The sequence below is a fragment of the Lynx rufus genome, unplaced genomic scaffold, assembly GCF_022079265.1.
Source record: "Lynx rufus isolate CCGP_SWC_20201006 ecotype Redwood Valley unplaced genomic scaffold, mLynRuf1.p SCAF_2, whole genome shotgun sequence".
Lineage (NCBI taxonomy): Eukaryota > Metazoa > Chordata > Mammalia > Carnivora > Felidae > Lynx > Lynx rufus.
This window is the reverse complement of record NW_025814834.1, coordinates 68,172,629-68,200,220: the sequence shown is the minus strand read 5'-3', so window position 1 is coordinate 68,200,220 and position 27,592 is coordinate 68,172,629. Positions and strand designations below refer to the sequence as shown.

At 38.3% G+C, this 27,592-nt stretch overlaps 1 protein-coding gene across 2 annotated transcripts in view; it reads right to left on the bottom strand.

Annotated features, from left to right (window-relative positions):
- The window catches only part of GRB14 (growth factor receptor bound protein 14), a 116,268-nt gene that overhangs the window by 18,541 nt on the left and 70,135 nt on the right, over positions 1–27,592 (bottom strand). For both annotated transcript variants that reach the window (XM_047085629.1, XM_047085630.1), the window contains 4 exons: positions 24,031–24,187; positions 7,621–7,742; positions 5,628–5,702; positions 2,612–2,749 (listed from right to left, as the gene is read on the bottom strand). In XM_047085629.1, the coding sequence (XP_046941585.1) occupies positions 2,612–2,749; positions 5,628–5,702; positions 7,621–7,742; positions 24,031–24,187 (492 nt within the window). The remainder of the gene's footprint in view (positions 1–2,611; positions 2,750–5,627; positions 5,703–7,620; positions 7,743–24,030; positions 24,188–27,592) is intronic.

Genomic DNA, 27,592 nt, shown 5'->3' with positions numbered 1-27,592 from the left:
TCCCTCTGCCCCCGCCCCCCCATTCATGCTTTCTGCCTCTCTCAAATTAAATGAATAAAGTTAAAAAAAAAAAAAGATAACCAAGCATGTATTTGTTTAAAAAACATCTTCATATATAACTTCACACTTACAAACAAAGGATAAAAAAGCAACCCCACTAAAATTTAGACCAAAGAAAATCCTAAACCTTAATTACAGAAACAGGTAATTATTTATCCTGACATTATTTATGATAGAAAAATTTGAAAATTAGTTAAAATGTTCAAGAAAAATTAGTTTAATGCGTATGTATGACAGGATGCTAGGAGTCGAATGACATACACTTAAAAATAAAATACGTTTGTAAGAGAATGTATTACTAACTATTACTAAGTTAGTTGAGCCCCATTCCATCACTTAAACTTCAACGAAATACACACTCATATGCATGTACTCTTGCAAACAGCAACAAAGGAAAACCATATCTGAGGGAAAGCTCGCGAAAGTATGAAAGAATCAAGTATTACTCCTTGTGTCTCCGTATCTCCTGTTAGGACCACCACTGGTATATCTGGTCTCCCCATTAACTGTATTCTGGGCATTTCCATTTGAATGCTTCACCCTCAACACAATATATCTAGAGCTCAGATCATGATCTTACTTCTAAGATAATGTGATAGCAAACCTCCTATTCCTGTTTATTAAATCCTTGAGTGTTTCTTTATTTCCTTTTTTAAGAATGTTTAAAATGCTCCCTCTCCTTTCACATCAACAAGGTCAACAAGATCTAGCCACTTGCCATTGAATCTTGTATCCATCCCTTTCGCCACCCACACCCCCCTACCCCCACCCCAGCTCATCATAGGCCTAGGTTAGATCCCATCAGCTCCACTCTGCATTGCTGAGTGACTATCTAATTAGCATCTGTGTGTGCCTCTAGATAATCTCTCTTTCCCTGTGTCCCCCTCCACTCTCTGCTTCCTTAGCCCCCTCCCCTTCATTCTTTTTTTCTCTCTCTCTCCCTCTCTCTGATTAAGCTCCCTATGGCCGTAGTAATCTTACAACTTGATTATCTCACTCTCCTGCTCAAAAATTTTCACTGGCTTCCTATAGTGAGTTGAATGAGAGTCATCCCCCTCCCCCACAAAAGATATGCCTGTGCCCCCATCCCAAGAAACTGGGAATATAACCTGATTTAGAAAAAGGGTCTTTACAGATGTAATTAAGTTAAGGATCTCAAGATGAGACAACCTCAGATTATCTGGGTGGGCCCTAAATGCAGTGACAAGTGTCCTTATAAGACATGGAGAAAGAAGAGAAGGCCACGTGAGGAGAGAGTGAGGCCTCCACAAGCAAACGTGTGCCTGCAGCCACAAGTAGCCAAGACAGAAAATCCTACAGAAATTTAAAGAATCACATAATGAGAGAGAGAAATAAATAATAAATGAACATTTCCAGGATAAAAGGAAAATAGAAATTTGCAGACTGAATGCATATGGTGAGAATCAAGTAAGATACATCAGAATACATGCGAATGCACCTAGAAATATGGTCGGGGAAGTTACTGAACACCAATGATTATCACAATATTTGAAAAACAGCCAGAAAAAAAATGACAGATTACCAACAAAGAATCAACAATGTTGTTTGACAACAACAGATGCATGAGAACAGAATTAAAATAGTCGCCCATGAAAACTCTCAAAAGTAGTTTTACATGAAAGATAATCAATGCATCGCATAAAATGTCAGCACTCATAAAACAAGGCATAGTCAACACTGACTAGACTACACAGAAATACAGACAATGCAGCGGTGAGCACTGTGAAATTACATGTATGAGTGATGGTGCCTGTAGGAGCACACAAGTAGGTCTATGTGACTGCACAGGTATACACACACACGCACACAAAGGAACACATATATCCACCCTGATGGTAATGTACCTTCCTTTAGGAATCGACAATCTAGCTAAGGAGACAAAACCAACACAGACAAAGGAATTCAAGAGCAATTACAGAGTCAGCTGGGTGTTACTAACTGCATCAACAACAGAAGTTCAGAAGTGGGCAAGGTCAGCAGCATAACCTGTGGTGAAAAGAAAAGATGTGCACTACATTGGACCTCAAAATCTGCAACCAAGGATAAGGAAAAAGGGGGTGAATTTGGAGTAGAGAAGAAATGAGCACAGTATGTGGTACTGAAATAAGAGCATCTAGATTTCCATCACGGGGCCTATGTTGAAACTAGTGTGAAACAAAGCTGAATAGTCAGTTCTTAAATGGATTATGGCAGGGGTACCAGGGTGGCTGGGTCCGTGAAGTCTCTGACTCTTGATCTCAGCTCCAGTAATCATCTCACAGTTCGTGAGATCAAGACCTACGTCAGGCTCCACGCTGACAGCACGGAGCCTGCTCGGGATTCCCTCCCAGTCTCTCTCTGCCCCCTCCCCTGCTCATGTTGGGAGTCTCTCTCAGTAAGTAAGTAAATAAATAAATAAACATTTTTAAAGGATAGATAAATTGTAGCAAATATTTGGAATCTATAATTACCAACTCTTGATATAAGCAGTAAAAAAAGTAAAACCCACTTTAACTTACAATTCATAACATATCATTGACATTTCAATTACCTTTGATGTCCCTTTCGTAGAAAAATATAAACCAGATCTTCTTAGAAGGAAGTAAATCTTTTTCCAGGACTTCTTTCCCTGTTCTTTTGCATGTAAGAAGCCATGGATTTCAGGATATGTGCTTGAACTCAGAAACATCTGGAAGAAAGTTAGACATTCTCATAGTATTTTTGAATCAATGATAGTGTAGCCTTATAGTAATCTTGTTAAGATTTCAAATATAACCATGTAAAATCTAACAGGGTCAATGCCACTTATACAAGCCATTACAGAAATGGCAATATAAATACAACGGAAAATAAATCAGTCTTTTGACAACCCAAGGCAAGTTCCAAATAAAAATACGTGCACAAAATATACATTCTAAGTGGCCAGTACTTAGCCAAACACCAAACTGGTAAGTTATTTAAGTGTCCATCTTGAAAAGCTAGATTTTGTCTAAGAGTTAAGTCCTGATACGTTTCTATGCTTTTCTATGCTCCTCCCTGAGAACATATCAGCTTCATCATAGTCAAAATAAAGACTCCAATCTTGACTTCAGTTATTCAGTTGTTAAGAAAGTTGGGCTGAGTTCACCTCCCTGATGAGATAAAGCAAACAGTCTTTTCTTTGTCCACCAAGGTTCTCGATTGTGGATGGCTACGGCAGGTGTTTTCCAAAGAGAGCTGCAGCACCATCTCCCAGCCCACATGCTCTTCTGCAAAGTGATCTTGCCACTGACACATGAAGAGCTGGAGTCTGTTTCTCTACCTCCTTGAATCTGGGCACAGCTTCTGACTGCTTTGACCAATGGAATACAGCAGAAGTGATAGTCAGCTAGTTCCAGTTCTGGTCCTTAACTAGTCCTTCACTAGTTAACTCTTGGAAGCTAGCTGTCACATAAGAAATGTGACTACCCCGAGATGGCTCTGCTGTGTGAGACCCAATACAACTAGGAAAGCTCTTGAGGATGAGAACCCATGTGGACAGAGAAAGAGAGAGAGGAGAGAGAGAGAGAGAGAGAGAGAGAGAGAGAGAGAGAGAGGCAGGCAGGCCAAGAAGTACCAGGGACACACAGTGAACAGCTATCTTAGAAGGGGATCCTCAAACCTCCAGAGAGCCCATGTGCCTCAGAGATGACCCACCCAGCTAAACGCTTTCCATATTCCTGACCCGCAAAATTGTTGGCAAAATGTGAGTGGGCACTTAAGCCATTAAGGTTTGGAACAGTTTGTTACACAGTAATAATGAACTGAGACAGTAGGCATGTGCTGGTTGGGAAAGCAAGAATGAAAAGGAAGAGCTCTGTATGAGTGGCTGTGCTCTGCATCCTTAATAAGACAGTGGAAATGCATTAGCATCTCATTAAAAGAAGAAAACAGAAATCCCTATGAATAAACAAATGCAAAATGGAAAAACTGAAAGAGAAATTACTAGCTAAAATGATGTGACATATTTTAAAAGGCTACTCTGGGAAATGCTGAGAATAGATATGTATGTTTTTAAGTAAATTATTAAATTTTTTAATTTAATGAGCCACAGTTATTAATTAATTGACATGCAAAACAGGCAAGTAGGTTTTTTAGTTTGAGTGCTTTCCAAGTTATTAAACCAAACCAATTAAATTTTAAAAAGGGAGTCACAGAGGTCATACTAGAAAAAGAAGAAACGTTTTAAAAGTGGAAACATTGCCTCTGTGGAGAGAAAAGGTCAGAGGCATATGCAGGACTATCTGATTCCAAAGCTATGATTTTTCTTGTTTTTATAATTTCACATTAAAGTAATATAACTATATTATAGGAGAATTGGGGAAAGGAGGTGGAATAAAAACTCCAGCCCGCCACCCTGTATCCTAAGCCAGTAGTGAAGCACTGAGAGGGCCTGAGAGCGGCGGGGGTTGGGGGGGGGGTGGTCCTCAGGCATAGCTGCTGGGCCGCTGCCACTCATCCTAATATCCTGATGGGGTGTCTGTGAAACCCAGTAGCATATAAGAAGCTTTCAGGAAAATCTCTTGAGACTAATCACATTTCTAAAATATTGTGAAGAGTGAAAATGAAATATAGCCTATTAAAAGCCCATAGAAAACAGATCTGTACCACCCATTACAGTTACCAGTATATTTAAATACCAATATACTTAAAGTAGTATCTATTATGGAAATATTAAAAGTTGTCTTCTTTAATGGTCAGAAAATATTGAGTGGGTCTGAGGATGCCTGAAGGCTTAGATCAAACAGTAACCATTATAAAAACATTGCTCAACATTAACCTGTTAACAATGGCAGAGCTTGTGATGTGAAATCTACTAATCTATGAAAAATAAAATAACTGAAATCATTCTTTTATTGTAATGAAAATATCTTTTAAAAATGATCTTGTAAAGCCACTTCCAGTTTGGCAGAAACGAGCCCAACAGATACAAAACTAAGGAGACTCTTAATTAAATAACTAGCATTCTTAATTCAGCTAAAACATTTCAGAATCCTGCTCAGGTATCCAACATGGTTATGACACGTCAGCATATGATATGTATATACATACATATATATATATATATATATATATATATGTATATATATATATATTCTATATCTGTTTTTCTCCTTTCACTTAATTGCTGAATATTTTACCACAAATGGATTGAGAGCACTTACTATAAAAGTTAATACTAAATATCTGTCAGTAAAATGCCTACACTGTACTGAGGATTTTGATTTTTCAAAAAGACTAACATAATCTTTAAACACATCATAGAGCAAATTACTCTGCAAGTTTCCTTTCATGATACACATTCCTTTCACAATTGGCCAAAACTGGGAAGAACAATGGGGTTAGGAGGCTTTCCTGATTTAGGGAATTCTTTATTCAGGTTTTGTTCTTTCCTTTCCTATTCTTTCTTTTCTTTTTAGTTTCACCTCCAGCAAAAATTAATCAGTCAAGGTATACCATTACAAAATCTGGGCATGTATAAATATGGACCTTAAAGTTCCCCTTTATCATGCTGTTACTTAACATACTTCAATGGGAATATATTTTACCTGCAAAATCTGTGTGGGGGATATTTCACCATTGGTTTCAGTTGCAAAAGACACCATATGCTCTGGAAAAAAATACTGACAAAAAGATAGAGGTTACATTATCTCAAAAGCCATGCTAGAAAAGATTCAGTATGACCAATATAGTAAGCTAGAGCAAAAGTTCTCTAAGTCACTGTGTTGAAAATTCACCTGAAGTGTTTTGTTTTGTTTTGTTTTGTTTCTTTTTTAATGCCAGTGCCTGGACTCTACTTTCATGTATCTTAAGGGGAAGGTGTGGGTAGGGCCCAAAGATTAGCAAACACCCTCAGATAATGCAGATGCAGAGATCCACATACGTCAAGTTACCAAACACTGCTTTCACGATGGCAGCGTGCTTGCTCCCCTATCTCTTCCCTGAGTCCTACAGCCATTCTGGCTGGCAGGTGCTAGAGGATTCTCAACTCCATTTCACAAACTCAAGGCTCATAGAAGTAGACGGTATAACCCAGGTCACAGCCACATGTAGAGGAGCCAGGACTTACAATAGGGCCAGAGGCTAAAAGTCCAGTCCTTTCAACCTACTCTTTGTCCAACCTTGTTTAATCATAAAATTCACCTAGGACAGTTGTTTAAAACTGGAATTCCCAGGCTTCATTCCTGGGGTGTCTGATTCAGTAGGTCTGGGTAGGTCTTGGGTCCTATGCTTTCAATAAGCACTCTCTCCACCCCCAGGTAATTTTTATAATCAGACAAGTTTGGGAAAATATAGACCTCTATACTTCCTGGAAGGACAGGCCTTTACAACAGTTCTATTAACATTTGGTCTAATACTGTGTTCAATATTAGTTACGGCATTCCTGGCCTCTACCCGCTAACAGCCCTCCTGTCCCTCCACCCCAGTAGTGACAGGCAACAATGTCTCCAGACATTGTCAAAACACCCCCAGTTGAGAACCACTGCTCTAGGTCTACAAAATGAGTGTACAGACCTGTTTAAATAATAATAATAATAACAACAACCATAATGATATATAACCCAAAACAAGCACTAAACCATATGCCTTTAACGATACTTTTAAATTCTTGCTTTTAACAAAGATTCACAAGAAAACAGTTTCCCTTCAAATTCTAATTCTATTTAATTTTTATTAGTACTCTTTTATTTTCTTTGTCAAAGATCACTCCATTATGTTTTTATTAATAGGTTCAAATAAAAGAGAACATAAGAGGTCTTTCAGGGTTTGAAAATATTCTATTATAGTATGTATCATATATTTTTCATAAAGGATCATTTCAATTCAATTCAATTATCCAAAACTTAGTGTAAAAATACGCTATAGCTGCAGAGACAAAAACAATTTAAAATAATGAGCCCAGGGGCTCTTTTGACTTCTGCAGATACCTAGTCTTCACTAGGAATGTGACACACATTTATTTTCTTTTAAAGAGCACTATAATGAAAGAAGTATTTATTGGATAATGCTCTGGTCTTTAGCTCATTTCTACTTAGCTCGGTAATTATTGCACTGAAAAAATATTTTGGAACAGCAAGATTCATGTCAATAATTTTTGGCTGAGCTATAGCACTCCAAACAATCATCAATCTGTTTTTACTTTAGAAATTTTCTTATTTAAATTTCCTACATTCTTTGAAAAGTGTTAAACTATAATATTTTGGAGCTGCTTGAGGATATCTAATAACTGATTTCCCAAATTAAATGTATACTTGTTTTCTTAAAAAGCAAGAAGAAGAAGAAATAGCTCCCCCAAACTACCTATCTGAACTTCTATGATCATACTGACTAATCATTGATAAAGTAAGAAAAAACATAATTATGATTTTAAAGGAACAGAATTCTGACCTACAATTTACCAAATAGGAAATTACATTTTATTCGTAGTTACCAAATAGGAAATTATACTTTATTCATAGTGATTCTTTTCTTCACAAAAAATAAAATAAAATTTAACAAATCCATTTATTTTCTCTAACTACTAATGGGGATTTCACTTACCATTGGGTTTTTAAAGAATTCATATTTGGCATAATTTTTTCTAAAGTATAGTTTATTTTCTTCTTCCATTCCCCAGTTAGATAGCACTTCCATCACCAGCTCGTGGTCTTCTATTGTTCTTTCTGTAAGGAATGTTTCAGTGAGTATGTCAACAGATAGATGCATGGATGGACAGATGAATGAATAGATAGACAGACAAATAGGCAGGTAGAAAGAAATGTGTGTGGACACATGTATCCATACAAATATATAAAATATATTATGTAGCTTTACTAAATACAGCAAATTTCAACTCAATTCTAGGATAGCCAGGTTGATAATATTTTCGGCAACTTTGAATTAGTAATGTTGATTTTTATACCAAAGCAGACTGTAACCTGAGGAGAAAAAATGACAGAATATCACAATGCACTTTTTGGTAATTCTCAATTCCTTTTATTGCCATGTAAATTATAATTAAGTTTGATAACAAATCTGCATTAAGAATTTAGGAGGTATTCTTTTTCTCCAGCTCATCGTGATGCCAAAATTAAAATATTTGCCTCAAGGTTGAACAATTCACCCTATTAAGAGACGAAAAATTTTGACAGGTTCAAAAATGCATTTGAGACACATAATCTGGATAGTTAAGAAAAATTAAAATAAATGCTTTAAAAGGAAAAAATTTAATGCAAGCACATACAATTTCACGAAACCTAATTTCTAGGGGCAATTTATGCTTTCAAAACTAATGTTTAGGCAACTATATTTTGTATTAACAATGAAGATAATTAGGTAGGGTGGGAAGGCACTTAGGAGGAAAGGTACTTAAATGAAATAGGCAGCGACAACTTTAAAGAGGTGAACATAACATACACAACTCGTATTTTAATAAGAAACCTGGTGTCTATAGCAGTGCTATTCAAAGAGCCCCAAACTGAAAACTACCCAATGCCTATCAGCCTGAGAATGAACGAATGAATAACTTGTGTAAATTTACACAGTGAAATACATACTACAACACACAACTGTATGGGTGAATTTCACAAACATGATATTAAATGAAAGAAGTCAGACACAAAGAATAGTACATAGTACATGACTACACTTACATGAAATTCGATACAGGCGAAATAAATCTGTGGTGTTAGAAATCAAGATAATAGGGATAGTGGGTGAGGGAGCAGGAGCATGACGGGAACCACTGGGTATGGGAAATACTATTTCTTGTTCTGGGTGTTGGATATCCAAGTTTATGTAACATTTGAGAGTTCATTGAGTTGTCCACATATGGCTTATTCACTTTTCTTAAGGTATGTCATACCTCAATAACAGAAATAAAGAAACAACAATAAAGAAAAGTTACTGTGAAATTACTAATGTAAAACAGGAAGTGAAGAACAGCCAACTAAGGAATACAGAAACCCTCTGCTTTTTTTAGGTGCTTCTAGGACCTTTTTGGAAAGTATCGTGTCTCAGACATTCAACACTCAGTAGTGATCTGTGACCTACAACACCTGAACCCTTGAAAGTAAAGTCATACTTAAATGGAAGCTTATTCATCTGAAAGGAAATTCTCGTAAGAGCTCAATGAATATGGATGACTTCAAGTTAAGTGTGCATCAACACTCTGGGTTCTGTTCCTAACTCCAATGGCTCTTTTTCTGTCTCATTGACAAGCTTCCATGGTTCCTCCCTCCTAAGATGTCATCTTTGGCTCAAATTTTTTCTTTCCCTTTCTTAAACTAATTCACTCTCTTCTCTTCAGCCATCCCATCTGTCAAGTTCCTTGAGATGGAATCTCTGGCCACAGTTGCTTTCAGTTGTGCTCTAGTTCTAGCTGCTAGACTTTCCACCACCTCATACATAGTTTGTCTAAATCCAGAGTCAGTATAGTGATTCACCCAAAATATTAATTCCAGCAATGCCAATTCTGAGTATATAGCCAAAAGAAGCAAAAGCAGGGTGAGAACAGATATTTTTACACTAATGTTCACAGTAGCATCCTTCACAAGAGGTGGAAACACTCTACTGCCCACCAACAGATGAATGGATAAACACGTACTACAAACATACAATGGGATACTTAGCCTTAAAAAGGAATGACACATGCTACAACAGGGATGGACCTAAAAGATATTATATGTAAAATAAGAATACACAAGAACAGATACTGCATGATTCCATTTATAGAATGGTACAAATAGACAAATTCATAAAGATGGGAAGTAGAATGGTGGTGGCCAGGGACTAGGGAGCAAGGAGTTATTGTTTAATGGATTTGGAGTTTCACCATGAGAAGATAAAAATGTTCTGGAGAGGGACAGTGGCGATGGTTGCACAACAATATGAATGTACATAATGCCAATGAACTATGCTCTTAAAAATGGTAACTTTTATGTTATGTACATTTTATCAAAATAAAAAAATAAACTTGAAAACAAAGTCTTCTCCTTTTTTCTCTTTCAAACTGCTTTTTCCTAAATTCTCCTATCTCCATTGCGTCTTTATATCCACTCCCATGACCTCCACTTTTGCTATCCCCAGATACCAGAGATATTTCCCTCCAAGTGTCTCTCACACAACCAACAACCCCTCACTCATTCTCATGATAACAATCCCAATTTAGATCCTCACCTTTTCTTAACTAATCTCCAAACCTCTAGTTTCTTATTTTTGTAATCCAACCTGGACACTAATACTACAGCAAGCTTCATAAAACATATGTGTCAACGTGACCCTTGCTCAAAAAGCTTATCTACTTCCTACTTTCTATGGGATAAACCCATGGAGTCTAGCAGTTATACCATTCATTCATCCATCCATTTGGCAAATATTTCTTGAAGGCCTACCACGTGTCAGACATTCATCCTGGGGCTTGGAATTTTGTAGTGAATAAAACAGTCAAAACTCCCTGCCTCATGGAGTTTTCATTCTAATGAGAAGATACAGACTATAAATAAAATGCAACTCTTAAAAGGCAGGAATAAATACTACAAAGAAAAATAGAGCAGGGCATAGGAAAAGAGGAGGTCATAGGGGAAAGGAATTCATTTCAAGAGCTTGCCGGATAGATCTCGTTGAGAAGGTAATATTTGAACAAAGACCCAAAGGAGAAGGGGGCATGAGCCAAGCAGACACCTACAGGAAGAACAAGAACAAAGCCTTTGAGGCAAGAGCAACGTTCCATGTTTGAAGTATAGCAAGGAGGTTAATGCGGCTGAAGCTGAGTGAGCAAAGGGGCAAGTACTAGGAGAAGAGGTTAGAGAAGCAATGGTGATGAGCTAGAAGGAGGCCTAGGAAAGACCCTGCAGTTCATAGTGAAGCTCTGGCCTTTCCTTGGAGTTTGAGAAGAAGTCACTTTGAATAGAGAAATAATACGAACTGACTTATATTTTCATTGGATTGCATCGGCTGTGGAGGAGAGCTGATTTTAAAAGCTTCAAGGTGGGGACATCTAGGTGGCTCAGTCGGTTGAGCCGCCTGACTCTTGATTTTGGCTCAGGTCATGTCTCACAGTTGTGAGACTGAGCCCCACATAGGGCTCTGTGCTGACAGCACAGTGTATGGATCCTGCTTAGGATTCTCTCTCTCTCTCTCTCTCTCTCTCTCTCTCTCTCTCTCTCTCTGCCCTTCCCCCACTCACATGTGTGCTCTCTCTCACTCTCTCAAAATAAATAAAAAACTTTAAAAAAAGACTTAAGGGTGGAAGCAGGAAGCACATTTAGTAGAATATTACAATTAATGAGGGGAGAGATGATACGGCTTGGATTAGAGTGGCAGCGGTGGAGATGTACAAAGCAGGCAGAATCTGGACATATTCTGAAGATAGAGCCAACAGGATTGGCTGACAAATCGGATAGGAAATGGAAAAGAGAGGGTAGTTAGGGGAGACACCAAGGTCCTCCACTGAAGCTCTTGGAAGGACTGTGTTGTTATCAATGAGTCTGAAAAACTATTAAGTGGGTTGGGAGAGTCAGCAGTCACTGAGATATCCCATGGGAAGTCACATCCCTAACAATCTCTCTATCCTTAATTTGGTCTCCTTCTCACACAAACCAGCTGATATTTTCAAGCTTATGAAACCCAGGTTCACATTAAAAATACTATTTGCTAAGCATGAGATCCGTATTTTTTGCAACTGCACAGGAAGAAAATTTCAATGTAGTCAGCAAAATGTTTGCTTGTTTGTTTTACCAACCTGTGTTTCTTTGTACCCATTGCCTCTCTCTACCACTGAAGAAACATCATATGTTCTGACCTCAAGCTACACTATACAGAGAGGAAAAAAAAAGAAAGAAATGCATTTCCTCTACTTTTGAACTTCACAACAGACCTTACCAATCTTTGACAAATATAAGTGCTTGGGGAGAATCATGTCTAGCCAATCCTTGATTGCTTCATACAAGGATCCACCTTCTATCTTCTGGGAAAGGAGCTGTAGTTAAGGTGTTGGTGAAGAAAATGACGGAGTAGAGACTGCGCTAGATAATAACAAGTGGATGGTATAGGTCCCAAGTGACCCTGTATCCTGTCCCCTTCCAGAATGAGAATGCTTTCAGGGTGATGAGTCGATGGTGATAAAACACCAGATAAGTTTAACGGTGGTATGTGGCTCAAACCAGAGGGTAGCCTTAGGAGACATCTCGTTTCCAATAGAAGCCCTACATCCAGCATGGTGGAGAAGCCATAACTGAGGGCAACATCAGGGCAGATGAGTCCATGGCATCCCACTCTGAAGAAAGAGCATGGCAGTAGCACCACATCTCCAGCAGGTACAGGGAAGAGCTAAGACAAGAGTTCAGATTTAGGGGGCTGTATGGTTCAGTCAATACGCTTGACAGGAACAGAACATGAACAGCTGGACAAGAGTTAGGCAAACACCTGTCCTGGGACTTAATGCCTCAGCAGAAGGTTGCAGAAGTGAAAGCAGGTCTGAATTTTCAACTGAGAATATTTTAATCCCGTATGTAACTCATTTACAGAACCTGAATTTATTATTAACCCCAACAAGACTGAGAACAATCCACACAAAAAAATAAATACACAGAAGATTAAACTGTCTGCTGTGAAGAAGGCAGGAGGCTGAAAGTAAAAAAATTATTCAAATTATTGAAATAAAGGAAGTTACATTTTTTGTAAGTCTCCATCTGAGACCTTTCTCCTTGCCATATTTAATTCTTTTAATATTTTCAGTTCAGTACGCTGAACAATGGCTCCAAAGACATCTGGAACCTATAAATGTTGCCTTATATGGCAAAGTCTTTGCAGATGTCATTAACTTAAAAAGACTGAGAGGAAGAGATTATCCTGAATTATTGAGGTAGGCTCTAAATCCAGTCACAAGGATCTTTATGAGACAGCGACAGAAAGAGATATGACCCAAACAGAAGAGGAAAGGGCAATGTGACCACAGGGGCAGACTCAAGTGACACAGCCACAAGCCAAGAACAATGGCAACCACCAGAAGATGGACGAAGCAAGGAACGGATTCCCTCTAAAGCCCCAGAAAGAGCCTGGCCCTGCCATCATCTTGATTTCAGCCCAGTGACATCAATTTTGGACTTCTCACCTCCAGAACTGTTACAGATTACATTTCTGTTGTTTGAAGCCACCAGGTCTGTGGTAAAGTAATATCACAGCTTCATGAGAGTTATATTTCCATTTTTCAGAACAGTGAACATCTCAGGATTTGAAGAGCAGCCAGGTGTCTGATCCCAAGTCAATGCTTTTCCTCTGCAAGTATTGCCTCTGCCTTCACTACAGCTCCCACTTGAGGGGCACCCCCTGCAGCCTCTGCTGGGCCTATTTACATCCTGTTCATTCTTTCCATATCAACTAATATCCTCTCTCATGTTCCTGCACCTCTCATGTTTCAGCTGCCTCAAATTCTTTTATTTTGAAATGTGTTCAATAAATATTTGCTAATTAAGTCAATAAAAAACTGCATTTTGAGTGTAAGGAGAAGGAAAATAATGGGCAATATTTCAAATCACATCAATCTTAACCTCACATGAAAGTAACATAAATCACTTGAATTTGGACTGCCCCAAAAGAAGAAATAAAACAAAAAAGGCAGAAAAGCCAAGCTGTATGTGAACAGCTATGACAAGTACGTAACGAAAAGCACTATCAAGTACTATTTGTGACCACCAACCAAGCAGTAGTCTACATGTAAACAAAGCCCAGAGTAACAATGTAGAAAGGAACAACAGAGTACAGTATTTGCAGAAAATTTCATGGAACCATAATACCAAACGCGTAAGTAATGCATTACTAGCATCAGGAAAACATTCTGGTAATCTTAAGAAGAAAAATTTCTTCAAATAAAGCTAGACTAACTAGAGTATGTGAGATAGGGCAAGACATACTTTGCATTCCTTCAAAGAGGATTTCTGGGTACTCTACTGAAAATTCAGAAAACACATAAGAAAGCAGACAAAGCCCAGAGGATCAGATGCAGCTATAGGTTCTCACCTCACACACTCCCCTGGTAATGGAGATAAAACTTGCCTAGTACACAACCTGGCTTTTCAAAATCGTATTATATTAATAAGCATTTTCAATTTATATATTTGTATCCAAATTTGGATGCGCTGTCATATACCATCCTACAACCAAACCTCATTACGTTAAAGGATTAATGTTACAATAATCCAAATAACCCTAAAAGGCATAATTATCAGTTAATCACATCTTGCAGAAAATTCATGGTTTCTTTTTTTCAAGGCAGACACCTAACTAAATACAAATCTTAACAGGGAGGAGCTCAACATGAAGATACAAGATGCCTAGATGGATAACTTTGAAAGGAAAACAAAAAAGCTCATAAGGGGGGGGGGTGAAAAGTTGCGGAAGACCGGCTTTGCTTTGCTTAGGTTAGGCCTGGGACATCATTACCAAGACCTGAGAACAGAGAAAACAAAACAAGTACTGGTCCAGAGGGCTTCTAACTAACTTTCCATTGACGCTTCCTCTTTAGCGCCATTCTAAAACCAAGTGGATTTTAACCAGAGGAATGATCCCACTGAATAACTTACAATGCACGTCTTAAATATCAAAAAGAAACAAATTAATTCCGCAACTAGAAGCTCTTTGCTGCAATACTTGAGAACAATTATATTAAGAACTGTCACCCAGAATGAATCCAGAGACTTTTTGGGTTGTCTTGTGATAAATGACCCAGGTAACATTCTCATAAATTCATCATGACTCTTTTAAAGACCTTATTTTTAAAACTTCATAAATTCACCTAAAATACCATATTAAAATATACTATTAAATCTTTATGGATACAAGTCTGCTTAGAAAACTTTTTAAAGTATTTTTCAGTCACTGGAAAGTGAATGACAGGGACTACATACCATTTCTGTGTAGGTAGAAAAATAGAAGAGAAGCCCTCTTAAATAGCTTCAAAACAGCATCCAAAAAAGAGAAAAAAGGGGGAAAAGTCTCCAAACACTAAAGAAAAGCTTTCTTGAAACTAAAACAAAAGCTTCATATCACTTTAAGTTTCATTTCTGTTTCTGATAGATCTGTGAAGTGTCACAGAAATACAATGAAACATTACCAAATAATAAGTACAGAAAATTCTGTTTCTATTTAATTTCAGAAACTTTTTCTTTAAAAACAAAAAGGAAGAAGAGAGGAAAGAAGTTTCTTCTGAAACTGTTGATTTCACTTCAAAGTCTTTTAAAAAAAACCTCAATCCTCCCAGAATGGAAAGTGTTCACCTGTGACCTTCTGCCTGGATTTCTTCGCTGAATCTACTGAAAGTACAGCGTGGGGCTCAAATAGAAACCTGATTCCCTACTCTTCTCATCACTTGATAAGAAAAGAAACAAAAGTGGCTTTTACCTCTAATTCGCCCAGAAAACAATTCTTTGTATACCTTTGTTACAGGAAACTCCAGGAGACAAATGATCCTTGTACTTCTCTGGGCTAGGTAGAAACTACATACATTTTGTCAATCTTATTTTCAGATAAAAATGAACAGCCTCTGACCAAGCAAAACAAAAACTGGAGAAGCAAAGAATTAAATAAGGCTCGATTCTGAAAGGTTCCTTAACCTAAGAAAACTACTTAATACCAGAGAGATCCCCTGGAAAAATTGCTACCACCATATTCAGCTCCCCAAGTACAATTATTAGGAAAATTATGACACTTAGTTTGATGGCTATAAAAGCCCTGAAGATTATTGTTCAACAAATTGAAGTAGTCTTCATATTAACTCAGACTCACCGATCACAACTTGTATTCATAGAAATCTTACTTTTCTGCAAAGCATTTGCATATACATTACCTCAAGCTGACTGGTAAACAACCGAAGAGTTTAGAAACTGCTTCCATAAATTCTAAGTTACGAAATACATCCTTTACAGACTTACAATAAATTTCCATCTGAGCATTGCATCTGATTTCTTTGGCTTCTTTTCCAAGTCTTTTCCTTCTATGTATGTTGTAATCCATCCTTTGAACTGCTTGATATAAGTACCTTATAGTTTAGTATGTTTTAGTTCAGAAACCATTTATTTGTCTTAAACCCTGGTTTACAAAGATGTATTCAGAGATTCATCTCTCATGGAACTACTGTCTAGTTTTCATAATATGACCACTATTAAGATATTTGCAGAAGGGGCGCCTGGGTGGCTCAACCAGTTAAGCGTCCGACTTTGGCTCAGGTCATGATCTCGTGGTCCGTGGGTTCAAGCCCCGTGTTGTACTCCATGCTGACAGCTCAGAGCCTGGAGCCTGCTTCAGATTCCATGTCTCACTCTCTCTCTACCCTTCTCCCACCCACACTCTGTCTCTCTTGCTCTCAAAAATAAATAAACATTTAAAAAAATTAAAAAAAAAAAGATAGTTGCAGAAAATGTTACAGCAGCTCAGAAGACGGGTAGTTGGCCCAACTTGGAGCTTCAGGAGGATGTCTTAAATCTTTTAAAATTTCTTAAGTTTTTAAAACTGTGTTTCTTTTTTTTTTTTTTTTTGATTCTAAAATAATACATTTCCACTATAGTAAATTTGAAAAGCATGGGCAGCTGACAATCACAATCCATTTTTAAGCTTACCAATCAGGAATTAGCACTTAACATTTCAGTATAATCCCTTCTTGTTTTTTCCCTGGGTCCATATGAATGTATGTATATGAAATTTAGGAGACACTGTGTGTGTGTGTGTGTGTGTGTGTGTGTGTGTGTATATATATATATATATATATATACACACATCCAGTCAGTCATCATTATGATTTTATATCTGCCCATATCAGTTTTCAAAGGGAGGACTCCAAAAACATGATCAAAAGCTGCATAACTTACATACTACGGATGTACTTTATTACATCCCTTGATTGCTATAACATTTTTCTAATTCATTGATATTGTAAATAACCCTGCTTGAACAGCCCTATACCTATTTCTTGGCCAAATTTGCTTGTTTTCCACACCCCAGTCCAGCATGTACTTGTGGGAACATCCCCTCCTGGGACACAATCCATCACGATCACTCCCAGTGTTTCTGGCACCACTCTGTTATTTTCAGGATTTGCAATTTCCTAAAGGATGTATAAGAAACAGTGGTGCCAGTAAGTACCCTAATTGTCTCAAGAACAGCAAGTATCCTAATTGGAACACAGAAGAGACAGACCTGTCTCCCTACCTGCTCTCAGAGGGAAGGGGCAACTCTACTTGATAAGGCTGAGCATGGGATGCCTCCTAATGCTTTTCTTTCTCTCTCTCAAACCATGGCACTACGTTAGCTGGCTGTCAGCTTGGACAACTGAGGGTTTTCATCTTGCTTTGTTTTCATAATATTTTTAGGAAATGGCTACCAGTTATACCTTACTATCATTTTTAACTAAAATTCCAAGTAAGCCTTGGAAGAGGCATAGCCAGGTAAAGACGGGTGAGAAAGAACTTGCTGAGAATCCTAACAGCACAAGCAAGGAAACCAAGGAGTGGAAACTGTAGTGTATGCGGGCGACTACAGGAACTTCTTTAATGTATAAACGTACAGGAAGAAGAGGGGGAGACACAAGGCTGGAGACAGGAGAGGTAGTCAGGTCATAGGTGTTACAAGCCCTGCAAAGGACCTTGGGCCCTAATGCATGAAGAATCAGGGCTGAATTCACAAGGATAACCTTGGTACGACCACAGGCAAAGGGACCTGTTATAAGGCTAATATAATACCTGAGGAGAGAGATGATAAGACCTGAATGCAGGCTAGGAGAACAGCGAGAAGGAAAAATCAGCTGGACCAGGAGGCAGATTTAGTTATAACTCTTCGCTGGTTCATCTTTTCTTTTCTTTTCTTTTCTTTTCTTTTCTTTTCTTTTCTTTTCTTTTCTTTTCTTTTTTTGATGTTTATTTTTGAGAGAGAGAGCACAAACAGGGGAGTTGCAGAGAGAGGGAGGGAAAAGAGGATCTAAAGGTTCAGCGCAGACAGCCTCGAGCTGGATGCAGGGCTTGAACTCACGAACTGGCAGCAAGCTGGATGCGGGGCTCAAACTCATGAACTGCGAGATCATGACCTGAGCCAAAGTCAAATGCTCAACTGACTGAGCCACTCAGGCACCCCACTGGTTCATATTCTCTGCCTCCAGTCTTGGCGTGCCACCAGGACACCACGCCTCCTCAGAGCTCAGGTCAGTTTCAGCAGAGAAGGAAGCCTAGCGCCACATATCCTAAAAGCTTCACAATTATTGGTACTGGTGATAAGAGTGGTCACAATTCTGATGGCTGGTAGGTTACAAACAACGCTGAAAGTACAACCACATTTCAGCTCCAGACAACAGGAACAACACTTGTGCTTCTTTGGTAAAAAAGAAAAAAAAAAAAAAAAAGTAAAGGAACAGCTTCAAAGCAGGCGGCTGTGAAGCTCCTTTTTACCACTGTTGTGCACTGTTTCTGTCTTAAAGAGATCACGTGGGGACAGCTGCACACATAAAAATGGTTTCATTAAAAGCCTCCAGTCATTCATTTTGCTTATTAAAGCCACTCCACAATGATATTCACAATGGAACTCTCAGCTGTCCCCAGCAATGACACTAAAATACAATTAATTCTTCTTCCCGAGGAGTCCATAGGTATGCGCTTGAGGTATTGTGTTAATTGCCACTGCTTCATACCGTGGCTTCAATTAGGAATCAAAATGGGAGCAAGACAAACATGGATCCCATTAAGTTCCAGAGGACTTAAAACTGAAGTTTCTGCCCCCGCCCCACTCCCCCCTCAGTCCACTTAACACTGATTGTAAAAGCAAAGGGCTCCATCTGGGGAACCACAGTGACATCCAGTGGCTATGAAGTAAAACACACCAGTTACAAAACGTCAACACAGGAGAGAAGGGCAAACATTTGTAGATGTACTGATGTTTTAAATTCAATGTCTATAAAACTGTGTGCAACTAGAACCTCATCATAAGATGATCCAAAATCAGGAAAATCAGAGATTCATAACAAAATGAGGATGTTTAGCTGCCTTCAATGATTTACTCTGCCTATTAAAATTCTCAGCAACATACATTAATAATTATTGCCAGAGGATATGAACTATTGATAGTGTACCCAAAGTTCCAAAAGTCATGTTACCGTTTATGCTGTATACAAATTCAAGGAGAAGTCATTTCCAACATGATCCTCTTGCTCGGCCAGAAGAAATAACTGGCTGTGCTATAAAGTGAACAGGATAGATCGGTTTGCTCCCAATAACTTCAATACCACTTGGTAAGAAACATTTACCGAAAAATGTTCTGGAGGGTTCAAAATTTTAACTTGTACTCACATCACACATGAAAGAGACACAGAGTGAGACAGAGACAAATCAACCACAGAATCCCTGGACCGGTTGTCTACTGGGATGAGGAGAGACAAACTCATTTCAGTGGAAAACGCAAAGACTTTAAGAATGTAAAAGGACCTAGACTTGAGCAACATTTGACTCTGGGCAAGGTATCTCATCACTGAATCTTTGTATTCCTATATGTAAATGGAGCTTTAAAAAAAAACATATCTTGCAGGGTCACCATGAGGCTAAGTAATATGAACATCTATCAAGATTAATATTAAACCTCTCACTCTGTGCCTTGCACATATAAGATGCACATTAATAACAGCTATCACACACATGCATTTATATTAAAAAATACTAAAAAGATGGACATTTCCTTTGCCACAGAAAATGCCACTCTGAAAACAGACTTTAGATTCCATATACATACTATACTTTGAATATCAAGTGCTCCTCCTTCTGACTTTAGTAATCTGTGGTGTGCTTTACTGGATCAGAAGCAACAACAATAGCACATTTATTTTAACAACATAAAATGTCTCTGAAACTTTCCTAAGCTTATCTTGGTCATTAACGTGAACTAAAGTACAGAAAACCCTTAACTCTCATCTATCCTACAAGTTACAACATTCTTGCCCATAATGCATCAGGGTCTCACCAATACTACACCTCATACGTGGGTAGACAATACCGTGAAGATGGTACAGTGGGGCATGAGCAACCAGCAGAAATTACATATGCGCCAGGATCAATCCAGAAAGCCACAGTTAATTTGATGTAGAAGCAAAATAAAGTGGCTTAGCCTCCAGAAGGTTGAATTCTGGCCTTCTTACCAGTATACAGCTGACCCTTGAACCATGTGGACGACAGGGGTGCAGATCTCCCCTTGTAGTAAAAAATCTGTATGAAACTTGACTACCCCAAAACTTAATTACTAATAGCCTACTGCTGACTGGAAGACTTATTGGTAATATAAACAGTCCATGAATACTTTGAGGTTATATGTATTATATACTGTACTCTTACAATAAACTAGAGAAAAACGTTATCAAGAAAATTTATAAGGAAGAGAAAATAAATTTACAGTACTGGACCGTACTTATTAGAAAAAATCCACATATAAGTAGATTCGTGGACTTCAAATCCACATTATTCAAGGGTCAACTGTACTTTCAAAACTAAATCAGGATCATATTTGCTCTCTGACTCCAAGACCTCCAGTCACTTTTTCTGTCACTCAATGGAAAAGTCAAGCCCCTCCGTGGCCTAAGAGACCCTACCTGTGCTGGCTCTGTGGCTGCCCTACTGAAGTCCACTCCCTCACTCCCCACCTTATTCCAGAAGTGCTGGCCTCTGGCTGCTGCCTGAGCACAGTGCCACAAATATTCTCCTCCACATGATGTTATCAGGGACATCTTCCCTGATCCCTTTTTTTAAAGTGCGTCTCCTGGGGCACCTGGGTGCCTCATTCCGTTAATGACTCTTGATTTCAGCTCAGGTCATGATCTCACGGTTTGCGGGTTCGAGCCCTGCATCGGATTCTGTACTGACAGTGTGGAGCCTGCTTAGGACTCTCTGTCTCCCTCTCTTTTTGCCCCTCTCCTGCTACTGCACGCTTTCTCTCTCTCTTTCAAAGTAATAAAAATAAGAAACAAAATGCATCGCCCACTCACCCCCAGCATGCTCTTTCCTTCTTCCTGCCTTCCTTTTCTCCCAGTATAGGCTTTTCAAAAGTTCCAGCTTTTCAAAAGTTCGCATTACAACACTTTGCTTTTACAAAAGACCTACATTAGTACCTGTTTTTGCCAACCTGCAGAAATCCAAAGAGGATTTTCACTTTTACATAAAAAGGTGAAAAATGAAAATACCAATCAGCGTTTGCTTTGCAGCGAGCCCTTATAGAGGCAGCGTGCACCCTGGAGAGCAGCAACATGGCCCCGCCAAGCTCCTTCCAGGGAACTGCACTCAGCATCTCAGCATCAAGCCACCATAGCTTTGAACTTAGTCTGTGAGCATCTGGGCTTTATCTTGATTTATTCTGTGCATCTGTTGGCAAGATGCACCCTGAGACACCAGAAAATACTAAGAGAGATTATTTGTGGGGTCTGGGAATGCTCAAATATTGTTCCATATAAATTAATGGTAAATGCTTCTTTGCTTTATACAGTTTCAGCTTATGAAAGTTTTCAGTAAGAGCACTCTGCTTTTGGATATCAGGAGAAACCCATACTTATCATCATTTAAGGGGTTACAAATTTTAGTCATTTGCCTCTTATCTTTCTCTTCCCTCGAAAATGCAAACTCACAAGGGCAGTGGGTTTTTTCTTTTGTTTGTTCTTTTTTTTTTTTTTTTTTTTTTTTTTTTGTCTATCATGTTCATACTGTACCCCCACGATCTAAGGCTGGGTATAAAATAGTCAATAAATATCTGCTAAATTGTTTGAGGAAGGCAACAGGAAAAGGCAGGGAGAGTTCCTAGTTTTCGTGGAATCTGTAAAGTGAAATGAAAAAAAAAGAAAAAGAAAAAGAAGAGGTATTTTTAAGCGCACACACACATACACCCCCCCCCACACACAAAAAGTCTACAAAAGTAAATGCACAGTATAATTACAGATTATGTTAAAATAGAGAAATTAGACAATAAATAAGTGAAGAAAACAGATATTCGTTAGCTACCATCTAATGTTTCAGTGTATCCTTACAGAAATAAAGCAGCTAATAAATAAATACAGATATGGAAGATGGTAAATCTAATATGCATCAGTATTTGGAGAGCATCATGCCTGCAGCTTTTCTACTATTTAAAGATATAATCTGAGTGAAAACCAAAAGGAGGAAAAAGAACACAAGAAGGCTGTGGAACCCCATTTCTTTCCCATAATCTTTGGCCTGATGCATGGTTGACAAAGCCATGAGACAATATTCTCACATCTTTGATTTTATTTCAGCATTTCCAGAAAATAGAGTAATGGAGAAACATATTTCTATTTGATGCCTAAAATCTTAAACTTAGTATGCAACTCAAATTAATTCTCAGCGTTCCACTTGAAGCCTCAACATTAAAAGACCTGTGCGTTTTATTCCTTAATATCACTTGCTGTGGTTTCAGTGATTTACAGAGTAGATTTTTATTATTGAGTTTCAAGCTATTTGTTAGGGATAAACTGCCGTGACTATAACCAAAAAAAAAAAAAAAAGTTTTTTAAGTTGCTCCCAAAGAAAAAATTAATAGTATAGAATACTGTAATTTCATATGCTAATTAAGAGCATATGTAAACAAGATAAGTTTAGAATATGGCAGATGTCTATTGAGAGTCAACATCATACTTTAAGGAGATTAATGGTCATGAATAGAAGTTAAATTAGTCACAAATATCAACACAGAAAATATATGTTGAACTTTTTCTGCCCTGGGAAGGCAATGACAGCAAGTTGCCCTGGCCCATATAGCATACCTTCAGAATTCAGGTTTTCTGTGAATTTTACCTAATATGGCCAAAAAAAAAAAAAAAAAAAAAGAATTTTGCAGATGTGATTAAGGGACCTTAAAACGAAGAGATTATCCTGGATTATCCAGGTAAACTCTAAATGGTACCATTTTTATAAGACAGAGGCGGAGGGTGATTTGACACAGACAGAGAAGGAAAATCCAGTGTGACCACGAAAGTAGGGACTGAAGTGACATGGCCATAGCCGAGGAATGCCAGCTGCCACCAGAAGCTGGAAGAGTGCGGGAACAGCTGGTCTTCTACAGCCTCCAAGAGAAGTGCATCCCTGCCGATGCCTTAAGTTCAACCCGACGATACTGATTTTAGACTTCTGGCCTCCAGAGCCACAAGAATAAAGTTTGGTTGTTGTAAGTCACTAGGTGTATAGCAATGTGTTAGAGCAGCCGCAGGAAACAAATATGGAATTCAAAGAATCGGATGGCATGAACATAACAAACCCCTTTCTTTTTCACTACTTATTAGGGGAACATGTTCTTTAACACTAATACCTGTAAAAATAAGAAAATGTGAAATAAAATTGTTGCCAAATTCTGTCTCACTCCAACAGAAGAATGAATATTCTTTTAACTTGTTTTAAAAAATGGAGGAGAAAGCCTTCTACATTTTACAACACAGAGCTGCATTTCCAATTTACAAAATATTTTTGAAGATTACTCTTTATGTTTATGACTTTAAAATGTAAAAGAGTTACTTAGTTCTTCTAGAAAAATTTAGGGTTTACACATCCATAAAGAGAAGCACCAGTGTAGAAATTTCCCGTGTCTTCACTACAACCAGTTCAAAAAGTAGTTCAGATAACAGCTTATTTTATTAACTTCTCAAAAAATGTTCACTGTGCTACCAACGATTATTATGGCATTTATCTTTCTATCAACTTGGACTCTGTGTTTTGGCTCCCAAATTTCCCTAAATCATTATTTAAACAAAGAAGTGTGCTAAATGTGTAATATTTCTACCCTTACTTTCATTTTGTGCTACATTCTTTGTGTCCCAACCAACAACACCAAAAATAAAGAAAAAGACTATTCATAATTCTCTTCTATTTTTCTACGTCTGAAGAAACTCTTTGCCATATGATTGAAGCTATAAGGAACAGAAAAGCAAGGATATGGACTACGGTTCTGTATCCTTACCTAGACCTATGTGAGGCAGATGCTCAAAAAGGGTCCAGCTGTGGTCATCAATGTAATGATTCTTCAGGATCAACAGCTGGCAAACATCTCGGGCAGTTATGTCACTGGGTACCTCTACAGCCCTGCTGGTTTCATCTTCACTGTATACTTTAATTACCTGTGTAGGTAGAAATAAGAAAATGAGCTAAAATAGTCTATTAAAAAATATCACTCTAATAAGTCGTCAAACTTATTGGCTGAGCTAATTACAAAGTCCTTATATGGATTCTTGTACATTTAATTTTCTAAAACACTGAAAAAATGTTGCCTATCCAAAACTTGTTCATAACATGTCAAATCACTATGTCTGACAACTTCTACTCTCTTCTCTTCAGTGTCTAAAGTAGAGGATGTTCAGTGACCATTTGCTGTCATTTCTCTACCACTCTGGTCTACTAAAAAGCTATATATCCCTTAACAATACTTAAAATTTTCCATTCCATATTTAAATCCTGTAATCCAAGTAACATGGGCTATTCATTCCCAGATATATACAGGTAGTAAAAGCAGTAAGTAAATCAGCCTTTATGGAAAGATGTCTCTATTTTCAGGTTCTTGAAACTTGGGCAAAGACTGGCTAGATGTGTACCAAATCATTTTTTCCCCCTTGCAATTAGTTGTATCCATGGGATTGAGTTTTAGTCAATGGAATGTAAGCACATTCAATGTTGCACTTTCAGGCCTCATCCATAAAAATCTCCCACATATTGTCCCCCATTGTTAGGCCACCCTCCCACTGAATGGAAATGACTACAAGGACCTAGACGGAAGAAAAGCCATAGGACAAAAAGAGCCTTTATCCCACCATGACCACACGAAAGGTGTCCAACTAAGAACGCCCATATGGAACTTTGACATGAGCAAGAAATAAACTTTTATTGTGTTCACTTACTGTGAATTTGTATTTATATATCACAGCAGCTAATGTTACTCTAAATTATACAGAATTAGAGAGAATTTCATATACAACACTCCCCTTAACATTTCCCAAGTTGTGCTCTGTGTTAGAATTTCCATTATTAACTATGGTATGGTTGTATACTAATTAAATTAATTATAAGAAGATAAACACCTATGATAATGATATAATAAGATCAACATTTACACACACAAGTGGGAAATGGTATGAAAATTCACTATAAGAAATACATTTGTTACAAAAATAGACATTTCAACATTTTTAGTAATTCAAACAAATGCAAATAAAAATGATTTATCAATTTTGTCCTACCAATTTTTTTTAATGTTTATTTATTTATTTTGAGAGAGAGCACATGTGCACAAGCAGGGGAGGGGCAGAGAGAGGAAAGAGAGAATCCCAAGCAGGATCTGCCCTGTCAACGCACAGCCTGATGCAGGGTTTGGTCTCACGAACTGTGAGATTATGACCTGAGCCAAAATCAAGAGTTTCATGCATAACCGACTGAGCCACTCAGGTGCCCTTGTCCTACCATTTTTTTTTTAATTGCACTTTATAACAGTGTGATGAAATACTTGCTCTCTTACAGTGATAGGAGTGATATAATTGGTAAAACTATTTTGTACACCTATTGGAAAGTATTCAAAAGCATTAAAAGGTCCATTCCATTGACTCAGTAATTTCCCTTATGTAAACCATCTCAGTAAATCTGTCCTAAATGTGGAAAATGGCTTTAAGCATAGACATACCCAGCAAAGCGTTACATATAATTCTATTAATCTAAATATTCAACTATAAAAGAACGGTAAATGACAGTACTTTCATAGAATGGAATATTATATAATGTCTCACCATGTTATTCAAGGAAATGATATAGGAACTTTAAAAAATTCTTAGGTAAACGAAAATCATGACACTGAAGTATACTTTATGCATAGTACAGTGCAAATTTCCTTGGTAGACTGGCTACCAGGTACCTACCTGTCTTCTCTAACAATATTCTGGTTGCCTTTTAGAGCACACTCCCTCCCTCACCATCGGTCCTTGTGACCCCTGCAGCTCTCCTTCCAGCTCAGCCATGGAGACCTAGAGCTGCAGGGACAGGCTTACCAGAGCCAGCTGTTAAACACTCAGGAGCTGCAAGTCAGGCATCCAGCTTGAAATCAGCGGTGGTAGCAGCATGTATACAAAAACATGTCTTACCATACCGGTTCATACCACTGCCTCAGATCCGGATAGATAGTATCCAGACTGATCTACCAGCACCCAGAATCCCTCTGGCAACAGTTATTACTTCAGAGAAGGGCGTATGACCTCATCAGAGCCAGTCAGAGCCAATCTGGATATCTGTTCACATAACCGTAGAGTGGACCCTCTTTTCTATTGGGCAGACATAGGATGAAGCTGTTATTGTTCACAAAGAGAAAGGGTATGGGAAAATGAGGCCCACGTGGAGTAAGCCACGCTAAGAGATGAAAATAATCTTGAGAATATCTCAGAGCCCCTGGAACAAGTGAATTTGATTTCTTTGTGTTTTTATATGTGCCGTGTCTACTGGTAACACCTACCTACTTTTCTCCCTTGCTCTAGCCATGGACCCCCTCCAGGTCAATCTCCATACTGCTGGCAGAAGTAACTTGCTTATTGCCAATCCAATCAGGTCGTTCTGCTACTAAGATTCTTCAGTGGCTCCTTGTTGTCCCAACTCAAGCAGCTCATCATATTTACTAAGACCCCTTACAAGGTGCACATCCTTTGCTAAGTGTTTTAATATAAGGCTGTCTGTCACAGACAGAGACTGTTGTTCATTTCAGAGAGCTTAAAGTCTAGTAGGGAAAGCAGTATTAAAAAAATAATAATTACCAACTAGAGCATAAAAGTATGGCATATTACTAATCACAAAATGGGGCTTAGGTTAGGGTGAGAGACCTGGAAGGTATCTGTGAAAAAGTGATAATGTAAGCCAAGACTTGAAGAGTGGGCTAGAGCCAGGCCAAGAGAAGGTGAGAGCATTTCAGCTAAGGGAACAGAAGTCCCTTGGGTAAGAAGGAATTTGGCAAGTTCTAAAGACTGAGAGGAGTCAGGGATGGCAGGAGCAGCAAAGAGGAAGGAAACTGAGGTGGTGGGTAGGATGGTGGTAATAGGGATGTATGGTCCTAAGTTCAGAATTGACTTAAGAACCATCGAGCTTTTAAGTCAGAAACAAACCCATGGACACGGATACGCCTGGCGAGGGAGAAAAGGAAAAACAAAAGAAAAAGAGAATCTAGGACTGAACCCTGAGAAGTACCAATACTAATGGTGACTTAGAGGCAAGAAAGTCTGAAAGATAACATGAGGTAGAAAGGGACCCAGGAAAGTGGGAACACATGGAATAAAGCCCAAACTCTAGGATGCACACAACATGTACATTCTCCAGGAAACCAGCCTATATAACAGGTCATTCTACGATCCTAGCCAAATAGGTCAGGTACTTGTAAGCTGTTCTTTTTTAGTTGCATGTGAGGTACCCTCTAACTGGGATCAACACTCCAACCACCAACAACGTACCTTATTTGGCAAATTCCTACTTACTGTTTGGCCCCAGTTTCCATGGCACTTCCT